At 47.2% G+C, this 13,354-nt stretch overlaps 1 protein-coding gene across 3 annotated transcripts in view; it reads right to left on the bottom strand.

Annotated features, from left to right (window-relative positions):
• MYZAP (myocardial zonula adherens protein) overlaps positions 1-13,354 on the bottom strand; it is a 117,563-nt gene that overhangs the window by 74,277 nt on the left and 29,932 nt on the right. For all 3 annotated transcript variants that reach the window (XM_079913272.1, XM_079913271.1, XM_079913273.1), the window contains one exon: positions 2,453-2,608. In XM_079913272.1, coding sequence (XP_079769398.1) covers positions 2,453-2,578 — 126 coding nt within the window. In that variant the 5' untranslated portion in view covers positions 2,579-2,608. The remainder of the gene's footprint in view (positions 1-2,452; positions 2,609-13,354) is intronic.

Raw genomic sequence — 13,354 nt, forward strand, 5'->3', positions numbered from 1 at the left:
CCTCAAGGAGCCCTCTCCAGAATGCTCTGGAACTTCTATCACAGGAAAGGCTCAAAGGCAGCAGTTTGGTTTGACGGGCGTGTAGGGCACAGCACGAGCGGACCTAATTTTGAAGCTGTACTTGCACAACTAGCACGTTGTTTTAAACTGACTGCATGTTTATTAGGAGTGACTGGATACTGGTGGAGATTCCAGGGCAGGAAAGAGAGGGCAAGTCAAGACACCACGCCCTCCCCAGATGAATTCTAGTAAGAAAGACTGCTTTCTTGTCATTGACTACAAACACTTTGGGGAAATGAGCCAAAAGCGCAACTTTTCATTCTGGGCAGGCAGAATGGCTCTCATCTGCGGCCCTGAGTTAGCTCTTGGGCTGCTCACCATTGGGAAGTGGGTGGAGCTGGGTGTTGCTCCCACTGGCAAATACTGCAGGAAGCCAACTAAGCCAGAGTCATCCACAAGCAAGGGAGGGCACACAAACCCATAAATACACTCAGGAATGAGGAGCGAGTGACAGGTCTGAAACCAGCTATAGAAGGTGTTTACCCAGAAATTAATTTTAAGTTGCAGATCACAGTGGCGGTTGGGAAATTCAGGTCAGTGACTCCCCTGTGACCTGGGCACCTGACAGCCTGAACCTACTATCTCGTCTTGGGCAATTTGCAACTCTCCAATCTGCTTAGGAGGTTTACCTCTGAAGTGGTGCCGTGTTATTTGGGGCATTTCAGTGAGGAAAATACAGGAAACTAGGAAGGTGCAAGCTGTTCCCACCTGGGAAGATGAGGAATGGGATACTGTGAATGGTTAAAACTGATCTCTGGGGGTTGGATGACTGGGGCTCTGAGGCTGGTGGTCGTCACACATCTTCTGCGTGTTTGTGTATGACTATGGCTCCTTTCCTTCATTTTCTCTGCTAAGCATGTATTGTCTCTTTTATTCCTTAAAATTACACAAGTATCCAAATCTTTAGAGACACATTAAGAAATGCACATTTATTATTTTTGATATTTGATAAGAGATGTTCTTCTCAAAAACTCAAACAAAAGCCGACAACATGTGTTTTGTGTCTTATTCGCAAACACAACCAAATAAAATGAGGCACGAAGAACTCATTTTGACCTTAAGGGTCCCTTCCCAGACCTCACAATCTATACATGAGAAAACTGAAGCCCAGACAGGGCAGAAGTTTGTCTGGGCCAAAGAGCCAGACCTTGAACCAAGATCCATGGGGACTCTATTGCCCACGCTGCCCCTGCTTCTCACTTTCTAGTCTACAGGCCAGTGTTTTGGTGCAGCTCATTGCCTCTCTATCTAATCACTCTGGTTTGGGTCACAAAGGCACTGGTCAATCTAGGGAGACACAGGGTGGACCAAAAAGGAATGGAAATGATGGATGGATGGATGGATGGATGGATGGATGGAGGGACAGGTAGGTAAGTCGATAGATATAGATAGATAGATAAAAAAGAAATGAAAAAATTACAAGGAAATGCTCCAAAATGTTAACAACTGTTCTGGCTGAATCGTAGAATTACGGGTGATTTTCTTTTCTTCTTCATACATATTTACATTTTCCAAAATTTCTCAATAGACCATATAGTTTAAAAGAAACATAATATTCAGTCCCTGGTCAGGGAACTAAGATCCTGCAAGCCGTGCAGCATGGCGAAAAAAAAAAAAAAAAAATTAATATTAATTACAAAAAAATTGTAATTAATTGACCTGGGTTGGACAATGTCTATCATGGTTGACTTCCCACCATCCATTTCAACCTAACTGACTGGTCTGAACCAGCAATAGTCATCCTATTCCCCTTGCCAGTGATGGATTTGGGAACGGGCATGTGACCTGGGTCCTGGCCAATGAGAAACAAGGGGAAGTCTAATGGAGGGTCTCTATAAAGTAACCAGAGATGACTGTCCTCTTTTCCTCCTCCAGACACCATCATATTTTTAGATGTTGCCATGAGCATGAGGCTGAAGGAGAAAAGAACCCAGGGAAACTCAGAGAAGTAGAACTGGAGCTTGGAGAGGCCTGCGTAGAGCCCACCTACCCCTAGAGTTACCCCCACATGAGACAAATTCCTTTTCAGGTTGGCTTTTCCGTTACTTGCAGCAAAAAGCATCCAAATTAATACAGTTGTCCAAACTCGTACATTAGGAGTGTTCAATGTAATAAGCAAAACTACTTAAGAGCCTACTTATCATACATGGAAGAAAGAAGCCACTTGGTCTCCTGAGTATCCCTACTTAGTAACATCTAGAAATTCACTCTATACCTCACTGCAGAGTTACATCTGCGCTTTTCCTATTACCATGAAGATCTGTGGCCACATTTCCATCCACAATGATAACACTTAGAATTGTTTCAAAATGCCTTATTACATTCATATCCACCCTCTTACATGCTACAAGAAGTGTATAAACCAGAAAAAAAAAATCCTTAAACAACTCACGTCTTTGATGTAGTTCATCTCTTCTTTCAACTGATTGGTGGTCCACCCATACACCACCATTTCTTTCTGCTGGTTTTGATCTGATCTTCGTACCACACCATAGACAACACCCTGAGGGAGTTTCATGGTGGGTTCGCCATTACTCAGGTCACGATACTAAAAGAGGAAAGAAAGAGAGAAAGAATAATGACTCTTTAGGCCTCGTAGAGACAGCTGTCATCGCGGGCCCACTGTATATGGTTATGCAGGCTGTACCCAGCACTAGGGGGCCTGGCAGTGGGGAGAGCGGCCAGTAGAAATCCAGCCTGGTCTCTGCTTGCCAAGTCACACCTGGCGTGGGCTGAGCCTGCCTTTACCCTCGAGGAATAGCACCTTTCCCTAATTTCTACCAAAGCTCTGTTCCTTTACCTTGTAGTACATATGCCAGGCCCCATCTTCCCAGAGAAGGTGCCTTTATTTAATTCTCACAAAGGCGCCAGGCGGACTTACGCCATCCCTGATAACAAGAGTGTCTAAAATCTCGCATTCTTGGTAATACTGTTTTTCTCTTTATACCAGTTCCTCCGTATGACTTCGTCCTCATCGTTAACTGTGTGGCCTGAAATGCATAAGGTTGAGACACGCAAGGGAAGAATTTTGGCAGCCATCTGGCAGCCAGATTGTCCTCTGAGGTTAGGGCTGACCCTGGAGCCAGTTCCGAGGAAAGGGGGTAGGGACACCTGTTGTGACCATTCATGAAATATTTCTGGAAAGCCAGGCAGAGGTGGCATAACTTCACCCCAAAAGAATCTTCTGCTCCTTAACTCACTCAGTTAAAGCTCTGATCAGTGCTAAAGTGCAAATACCTTTGGGAAGTGGGGAACATGTCCAAGTCCTAACACATCTTCACAGACTGAAGGCTCAAGAAGCAGGAGGAAGAGAAACTAAGATTTGTTGAGCATTTCTATAAGCTAGAAATGTTCCTTATACATTTAATCTTCACAACGACACCATGACATGGTGAATGTCCTCTCCACTTTATAGCTGAGAAAACTGAAGTTCAGAGAGGTTAAGTCTCTCCCTTATGGTCACACATCTAGATTCAAGCCCAATTCTGTGTGACACTAAGTACACCTTCCCACAGTGCAGGCTCTGTTACATGTAGAGGCACAGAGTAGGCCTTCACAATATGGAAGGGAAGGGACAGGAAAAACTCAAGATGAGACAGTGAGACTTCAGAGAAAAACCAGCCTACATCTAATCTTCCTTGGGACAATGCCACAGAAGGCTGAATTCCATTATGGCAACTCTGTTCTTTCACTAATTTTAAAACCACCTTTGCGGGCTTCCCTGGTGGCGCAGTGTTTGAGAGTCCACCTGCCGAATCGGGGGACACAGGTTCGTGCCCCGGTCTGGGAAGATCCCACATGCCGCAGAGCGGCTGGGCCCGTGAGCCATGGCCTCTGAGCCTGCGCGTCCGGAGCCTGTGCTACGCAACGGGAGAGGCTACAACAGTGAGAGGCCCGCGTACCGCAAAAAAAAAAAAACCAAAAAAAAACACCTTTGCATAAATTCTTTCTATGCACTTGCGAAACATCTTTGACATATACAACTATAATTTGCATTTTAAAATCATTCATTTGCAGCAGAATAGTAAGTACTTTATATTCCCATTCAGTCAAAGTTTGTAAAAGTAAAGCAAAGTTACCAGACAAATTATTAATCATTAACGACCTCTAAGGAGGGGACAGTGGAGAGGGGCAGGGATGCTGGAGGAGAGGATGACTTCAATGTTTTCTTTATACCCTTGTGTATGGTTTGTTTGCAATGTGAGCTTTTTTAAAAAAAATTAAGAAAACAAAACAGCCATTGCTTCCCACTCTTCTGTACAACCCTGTTAAGAGAGAAAATATGAGGAGGGGGACACTCTGCATTTGCTTCTGGAAAATGCTTCCACTTGAGCCCCTCATACCTGGGTCCCACGGGCACTGAGGCAACTCTTGAAGTTGGTACCTAAGTTTAGGTGAGTGGGGGGTTAAATGGCTCTCAGTGGAGTGCAAAGCTGGGATTAGATATCCCTGCTTTACTACACATTTAATTAGGAAGAGGAAAAGCTCTAATGAAACTCCCCACATACCAGGAAACAAAAGCATGCTCTTTCTGTCACCAACTCCACCCAGTTCCTGAAAAACAAGCTGATGTCGGCAGGTGGACTGGCTTACAGGAAAATGCTCAGGTGGCCGGATACAGAGGACTCTGCCTCCCTGCCCACGCGGGGAGATGAGGTCCATCACTGACGGAGGCAAATACAAACATGCCAAGGACAACACAGTCTGTGAAACACCACCCTGGAGGTCTGAAAATTATGCACATGGAAAGATACCAAAGTTCTGTTAAGTAAAAAAGAGTAAATTTCATATTCCCATTTTTTTGTTTTAGAAGTGTGTGTTTGAGTATATAAAACACCTAGAAAGATGGACTCCACACCGTTAATGATAGTTTCCTCCGTGAAAAAGGGGATTTCACTCTTCCCTTTATGCTCTTCTGTATTCTATTTTTTAACTAGTTTGAAATAACAGGCATTATATTTGAATTGATCATTTTTATTTTCATTTTCAAAACATGAAAACTAAAAAATTATTACAAGGTCAGGGTCTAAATGACAGACCCACAGGGAAGGGCCCAGCACAGGACTCTACTCAGAGGCAGGGCCACCAGCATGGGCCGTCCCACAAGCACAGGATTCCTGAGGCAGCACGAGGAGCTGCTGGGCTGTGATGCGGAAAGGGAACGGATGGTTATGGAGAAAGAGAAGGGGAAAATATTTGTTGCTTAGCCATTTTATTATACAATATTTAATCCTCACAGTAACCCTACTGTGTAAACATTACTCTTTCTTCCAAGGTGGTAGCATTCAAGTGCCTGTGCATGTCTTTCCAAATCTAGGCCCTTTCCTTGACCAGAAAGCCTTCAGGATAGCTAAGAGGAGAGGAACTAGAACACATGTCCCTGCGGCCCACAGACCTCAGGGCTACGGGAGCCAAGAGCCGGGCCCTCAGGTCCAGGGCCACTGGGAGGAGACGGGCCGGGATGGGAGGCTCTTCTCCAGCCTCCTGGCATCCATCTCCCTGGCCCTCACCACCTCCTCTCTGTTCCTTTATCAGTCAACCTCCTTCTTTTTTTTTTTTGGCGGTACGCGGGCCTCTCACCGCTGTGGTCTCTCCCATTGAGGAGCACAGGCTCCGGACGCGCAGGCTCAGCGGCCATGGCTCACAGGCCCAGGCGCTCCACGGCACGTGGGATCTTCCCGGACCGGGGCACGAACCCGTGTCCCCTGCATCGGCAGGCGGACTCTCAACCACTGCACCACCAGGGAAGCCCAGCCAACCTCCTTCTTGCCTCAGGCATTTACACAGGCTATTCCCTCTGCCTGCAGAGCCCACCGCTGGGCTGAAACGTCCTTCCCTCAAGGTCATCTGCACTGACCCTTCAGACCGTCAGGGCGCCACAACACTTCCCACAGTCGCAACGGGGTGACTGTCAGCATCGTTACTATATGTGAGGCCTGCTCCCCTACCAACTGGAAGTTCCCAAAAGTCTAAAGTCTTGTCTTTTCCACCATAATCCCTGGCATCTAACAGTGATCACCACTTAAGGAGTTTCCCAGTGAATATTTGCTGAATGAATAGGGAGCTTTAGAAGCTGGAAGAGGTTCTGGGGAATTACCCAGAATATGTAAATATGGTCCCCTAAAGAGAACATCCTTTGTTCCTCTTAGATGGAGGGACAGGGAGATGATATTTGTCCCAATCATAAAATCTACATCCAGAAAATATTGCAAAGGAGCTGAGATTGCTATCATTTTTATGAAAGGTCAGTATGATTTTGGTCAAAAACTGGAGGACCCAGAAGAAAATGAAAAGAGCTGACACGTTTGGCACTGTGTTTGTAGCTAAATTCTTCTCCTCTCGTGTCCTTTACTCACCCCATAAGATAAGTGTTAATTTTTAGGCATGATAATAGCAGTGATTATATTAAGAGATAATCTTTATCTTTTAGAGAAATATGCTTAAACTATTTACGATATCTGGGATACAGGGTGGAGGAAGTGGACGGGGTGGGGGGAGATGGGGCAGGACTGACTATGGGCTGAGGGTCGTCAGCTGGGTGAAGGGTCCATTATTCTCCTTTTGTTTATGTTTGAAATTCTCCAGAATTAAAAGTTTTTAACACTTCTTTATAATGCTGCTCTGTATTAATAAAAATCACATTTTCAGAAATGTACACTAGGCCTATGAAAAGCCTCCTGGGCATGAAACAACAGGAGGTAAAATCGCCTTGCAAACAAAAGCCCTAATAAATGCACCGAATGAAAAAGTTATCGCCAAAGAAGGGAAAAGGAAACGATCAGCTGAAAGAGCATCCTAACCCCCTCGGTGCAATGCCGCAGAATTATCAACAGGCACCATCAGTCAACTATACAGAGAATGTCTCCGTGACACTGTTCCCTGGGATGTATGCACAGCTTACTACTTACTTACAGGCTCGTGCTATGGCTGTTTTCCCTAAAGACACACTTGGTGGCAAGTGCCTTAGAAAAGAAAAACTATAGAAAAGTAACCCAGCCTCAACTCCTGCTGCAAGGGTTTTACTGCTGAGGGAGAGCTGGGGTACGAATCCAGTGACAGATGACCATATTTTCCAAACCCTAAGTCAGAATAGAAGATCTTACAATGAGATAAGCTCTATAGAGGCAGTGACTGTATCTGCCGTAGTCACCGCTATATCCCCGACACTTAGTATAAATAGATGCTCGATAAGTCCATTTTGAAGGCAAGAAGAGAGAGAGAGAATATTTGGAACTGTGCTTAGGCCAGAATATTTGGAGTATGTGGTCATCCTAGACACTGATCTGTGCAAAGGAAGAAAATCCCATGGTCAAGAAGGGTCCTTAGAGAATAATACCAGAAAGCACAGTTTTCCAAAAATCCAAATTGATGGTGATGGAACGCCATAGTCAGCCCCCGCCCCCAGAGGCTAGGACAGGCAGCTGGTCACACGTCCAGCTGCCAATATGACTTAGATGGACCGTAACATGGATTGACTGACTTGAAAGCTATAAGCCAAGTTATTTCCAAAACTTTTTGTTTGGGACCTCTTCCTGCAGCCAGAGGGTGGCAGCTGACCTGGGGACTCTAAGTGCTGAGCCTCCGGGCATCCTATCCATCTTGTAGGCAGAGGAGGTGACTTTCAGGAATGTGCTCTGACCTGTCTGACCTGTGTGTCCATCATAGCAAATTACGGTTCCTGGTCATTACTCATGCTTGACTTTGTTTTGCCCGATTGTGACATCAATGAACGCTACAGCTGAGCCTAAGGGGCTCTTCCACAGCCTGGGAGGGAAATAGGGAGGGGATGGGCGGCCCTGTCCCCTCAGAGAAATGGAGACCTTTGGCTTATTGAGATACTTGTTATTTCTGACTCTCTCACAGATCGAATAGAGACCACTGCCTACATAAACTCGTGCTTGGAAAAAGACGGATCACTTTGAATGCTTAAAGATGAGAAGAGGGCTTCCCTGGTGGCACAGTGGTTGAGAGTCCGCCTGCCGATGCAGGGGACACGGGTTCATGCCCCAGTCCGGGAAGATCCCACATGCCGTGGAGCGGCTGGGCCCGTGAGCCATGGCCGCTGAGCCTGCGCGTCCGGAGCCTGTGCTCCGCAACGGGAGAGGCCACAACAGTGAGAGGCCCACGTACAGCAAAAAAAAAAAAAAAAAAAAAAATGAGAAGGGAAAGAAAAATTCTAGCCAAGCAGAAATCCCACAAGAGAATGTAGTTCTAATGACAGTATCCTTATAAGAGTAACCTCTTAAAGATATTACTCTATATTCTATCCTAATATCTTAGAGATATTACTCTTTATATTACTCTAAAGATATACTCTCTCTGTAAAGATATCTCTAAGTAGTATCTTAAAGATATTACTCCATTCTAAGCAGACAATAGCTGCTTAGGCCTCCAGGAAACACTCCAGGAAACAGAGAAGGAGAAGAATATCTTCAGGGAGGTGGGAGGATCAGTTCTTTTCTGGAACCCAGGGGTATAGTACACACCTTAGGTAAGTTACCTCGACTGATACAACAGACTTTCCTGAGAGGAGGAAGTGTGCAAGTTGACATCACCATGACGACACGGCCAGGGCACAGATCCGAGACAGAACTACTACCACTACTAGCTGTGTGGCCCTGTGCAAGTGACTTAACTTCACTGTTTCAGGGTCCTGAACAGTAAAAGGGGGATAATACCACGAGTTTCAGAAGCTTGTTTTAAGGAATACATGGAATAATATACATAAATCATCTAGTGCACCGCTGGGCACACTAGCAGATAACTGACAGATTCTATTGTTAGCGGTGGGGGCATGACATTTCCGAGCATCTGATTTCCTACTAAATTCTCCACATCTGTCTGGATGCTTCCGCCTGTCTGTCCACCTCTCTCCTCTTGGATCCTTTTGCTATTCCCATCACAGTCACCAGATTTACTATGACAGTGAAACGCTCACCCCTGAACTGGCCTTGGTTTCCCTGCTAGGAAAATTCAAGAGCTTGGTGCGCCATCGCCTGGCCCCTCCTCAGTGTCCAATGAGGTTGTGGGGCGGCAGCACTGCTGGGGCAGCCGACGCAGCCCTGACCTTATGTTAAACCACAGGCACTGCACTTTCACCGTTCTACAGATGGTGGTGTCGTACATATTCGTTTGAATAAAGAGTTCCAGAACTAAAGAAATGTGGGGAAATGCTGGCTCCAGGCTAACATTTCCATTTGCTAGAAGAGGAATTTGAGGCCCCTGGAGATGACTTGAGTGGCCCGACCACGACCTCGAGTGATCAGGCAGCCAGCACTAGAACCCAGGCCTCTTTGCCCTCCAGGGGCTGCTATCTCTGAGAGGCACATAGAGTCCTACACGCTATCACCAGGGCAGCTCCAGCCCCATCTGAATCACAGCAGCACACTCCCTCATCTGGCAACAGCCCGTGATGTTGTATAAACAGTCACACCAAGGATGAGAACGCAGCAGGCTTATTCATCCGGGGCTTTTAAGGGAACAAGGACTATAAAACCGAATGGCAAGGGTTTCCTTGGAATCATTTTACTGGGCTAGGAAAGTCCCCGACTTTTCATACATACACATATATCCGCTCTCCCTCACTCAGGGTTCTCCAAGATCGAGAGAGAAACAACTTCTTTAAAAACACAAGTCACTAAAGGACATCTATGACAGAAGGATGCTAATAGCTAATTAAAATATTATACACTTCAAGCTACTTTGTCACTTTGGAAACACCTCACCATCGCACAGCCTCCGAATAGGCAGAGCTCAGATCGTATTCTCTAAAATTCAACTATGCAGTGAGACCCTGATTCAACACTGGTGTTGGTTCTATCTCTTACTTCTCTGTGTATGTGTGTATCTGTGTGTGCATAAGAATATTTGCACATAGATTTGGATAGAAATATGGATACATACATTCACAAAGTTCTTTGAAAATGATAGGGGTTTAATTTCAAAATTATCTACTACCGGGCTTCCCTGGTGGCACAGTGGTTGGGAGTCCGCCTGCCGATGCAGGGGACACGGGTTCGTGCCCCGGTCCGGGAAGATCCCACATGCTGTGGAGCGGCTGGGCCCGTGAGCCATGGCTGCTGAGCCTGCACATCCGGAGCCTGTGCTCCGCAACAGGAGAGGCCACAACAGTGAGAGGCCCGCATATTGCAAAAAAAACCACAATTATCTACTACCAATTTTAATTTTAATGTTCAACAATTTAATAAACATGTCATCAATCCCTCAACACGACATTTGTGTCTACAAAGTAATCAGCATTTCCTCTTCCATATAATTAATGACGTTTAATATACAAATAAAAGTCCATTGCTCATTTGCCCGAGTTGTTAATACAATTTAAGGTGATAATATTCCACAAAGAAACTTATCATGGGTTGAACAGTGTCCTGCAAATAGAGAGCACGTTGGAGCCCCCTTCCCCAGTACCTCAGAATTTGGCCTTATTTGGAGACAGGGTCAAGTTAAGAAGAGGTCACTGGAGTTAAGACCTAATCCTATATGACTAGTGTCCTTACAAAAAGAGGACAAATTGGATTCAGAGACAAACACACACAAGGAGAACAGCATGTAAATCTGGAGTGATGCTGCCACAGCCAGGGATTGCCAACAGCCGCCAGAAGCTGAAAGAGGCAAGGAAGCATTCTTCCCTGGAGCCCTCAGAGAGAGCGTAGCCCTGCGGATACCACGATCCCGGACTTTCAGCCTCCAAGACTGGGACGCCATAAATTTCTGCTGTTTAAGCCCCCCAGTTTGTGCAACTTTTTTATGGCAGCCCAAGGAAACTAACACAAAACTGAATCACCATAATCCACAGTCACGCACTAAGCGCCAACTGTGGGCAAAATGAAAAGACTGCACATTGTTAAGTGTGTGTATATATGGACAAGTTGTACACGGATGTGGCAGGAGTATGTATGTCTACATATGTGGAGTGCTTAGCAGCAGATGGCTAGGTGCCAAGGGAGAGGGTAGCCTGGGTGTCCTGCAGCTCAAGAGAGGGGATAATCACCCAAGCACAGGCAGTCCAGGAAGGTCGTGGGGAAGCGGGCCTTCAGTAGGGTCTTGAAGGGTGAGGAGACTTGGATAAACTGAGTGTGGCTGGGCAGAGACTCATAAATGATCCAGATTTCATACTTTTAAATACTAAAGTAATGGTAATACAGCAATAAAATATCTGTCCATAAAAGTAACACCACGCAGAGAACAACGAACACCAACTCAGCCACCAGCAGGACAGGACTCGGGAGAGCAAAGCTGATGTACAGGGTGTGCATCCTCCCGAAAGCGGCCAACCTGTGTATGGAGGAGTTCTCTGCGGTAAGGTTTGTGCAGAGAGAGGAGGCGAGACCCAGGTATATTGGCAGAGGGATGCTCAGAGGAGGACATCGTAACATCAGAAAAGATGCAGCAGGCACAGCCCAAAAGGGAGGAGGAGATGCAGTTTCAGGAAGGAGAATGACTTCTCCAGGGGGGACAGGGGAGAAAAGCGAAGAACCAGGGCCACTGGGTTTGACAAAAAAGGGGAAGCAATTTGGCATTAAGTCATCGCCTCTCTCATCAGTGTTACAGGCCAGACACTGTGGTGGGACCTTTGCATATACTAGCTCAGTTACTCTCTGCAGCTAGACTTCAATGTGCCTACTTGAAAGATGAGGAAACTAACAGCAGAGAAACAAAGTGTCTGGGAGCCATCCGTGGACTGGGGAAAGCAGTCTCGGGGCAGGTGGGATCTTCCTTAAGAGAAAGACAAAGAGAAGCAGGCAGCTGGGCATCTGCCTTAGGAGCAGGAAGCCGTCCACATCCACCCAAGGAACCCATGACTCCAGAGAGAGACGCTGCCTCTGTTGTAATTACCTCCAGAAGCCTCCAAACACCCCATCCTGAAGCTGGGCAACCTGTACCACCTGCTACACCCTTCCCCCTGCTCCACTGTAATTCCTCTTCCTGATGATCTGGGGCCAGTAGACAGAATGGCCCAGCTGGCAGTGGTGTCTGTGTGTGGCCAGCTGCCCCGTGGCATCCTTAGGTCCTCAAAAGACACTAAGCATCCTCCACGACTGTGAAAAAGAACAAGGCCCAGTCCTGCCCTCAGCCGGCTGAAGCTCTAACAGGGCCCTGGAAACCCTCTGAGAAAGTTCACTTTATCAGCAACCCACTGGGCCATTAACAGCTTCTACATCCGAGCGAGCGCCAAACCCCGCCTTTGCACGCCGCAGACCCCTCCAAAGGAACCAAAGTCACTTCACCAGCGTTCCCGGCATCTTGCGGTTTTGCGGGCTACGTATGATGTCACAGAGAGGGGCAGCCACACCGAAGGCACATCAGAGGAGCTGGCAGCCCCAGGGCCTCCGTGCTGGTGCCTGCCTCTGGCTCCCAATGACTCAAGACCAGGCACCTGGCTAGGACATGGTGACGAAATCACCCAGAACAGCCTCACAGTTACCATCAGGACCTTCAAGTGCGGCCACCACCCAAGGACTTCGGTTCTGGGGTAACAGCCAGCTGCACTCTCCTCCTCTCTACCCCAGTTCTTCTGCAGTGAGAAAAGATGGGCACTCAGGAAGCACACCTGGTCCCCCCAGTCTAAGAAGCACACTGGCGCATCCTCTCCCCCAGCATTTCTCCACACGCCCCTTGAGTTCCCAGGCAGGAAGGTGTAGGGTGCAGGGAGACTGGAAGGACTTTGTCCCCCACCAGCACCACTTTCACCTGGATTACATCCTGGTTCAGGATGACGTTTTGATCAAAAAAAAAAAAAAACAAAGAAAAAAAAAGGAGGGTCTAATTGCTCTTAAAAGTTTGAAAAGCACTGTTCAAGACCAATAGGCAAAGCGGTACACAACGTGGTCACCAATGCACCTGTGACACAGAACACATTGCCTCTTTCTTCGGGAATACTTGACTATTCTTGTGCAGGGACATGCCCTCCGGTGCCTCACATCACCCACTGTCCCAGTGTCGGCGCCCAGAAGCCCCTCACAAACATCTCCTCAGGCGTGCAGCGCGGGTATAACTCCCAAAGACCAAATTTCCCACTGTGCCTACCATGCCTATGGGGCCCCTGTCCTGTCACTCACCCCAGCCTGGGCCCCTTTCTCCAGCAAGCACTCGTTCTGATTCCCCATGTGCTAAGCTGCCCATGAACCCCTAGGCACAGCCCAGGGCCACTTCTCTGACCAATCTATCAGCTTTGAAAGGAAGGACAGGGAGGGGATTGGTGAGGGCAGAAGGGGACCCCTTCCCCCAGCAACACAGGCCACCAAAGCCTGACCACTCCCGCTCTCTTTGGTTC

This window comes from Stenella coeruleoalba (assembly GCF_951394435.1).
Source record: "Stenella coeruleoalba genome assembly, chromosome: 2".
Classification (NCBI taxonomy): Eukaryota; Metazoa; Chordata; class Mammalia; order Artiodactyla; family Delphinidae; genus Stenella; species Stenella coeruleoalba.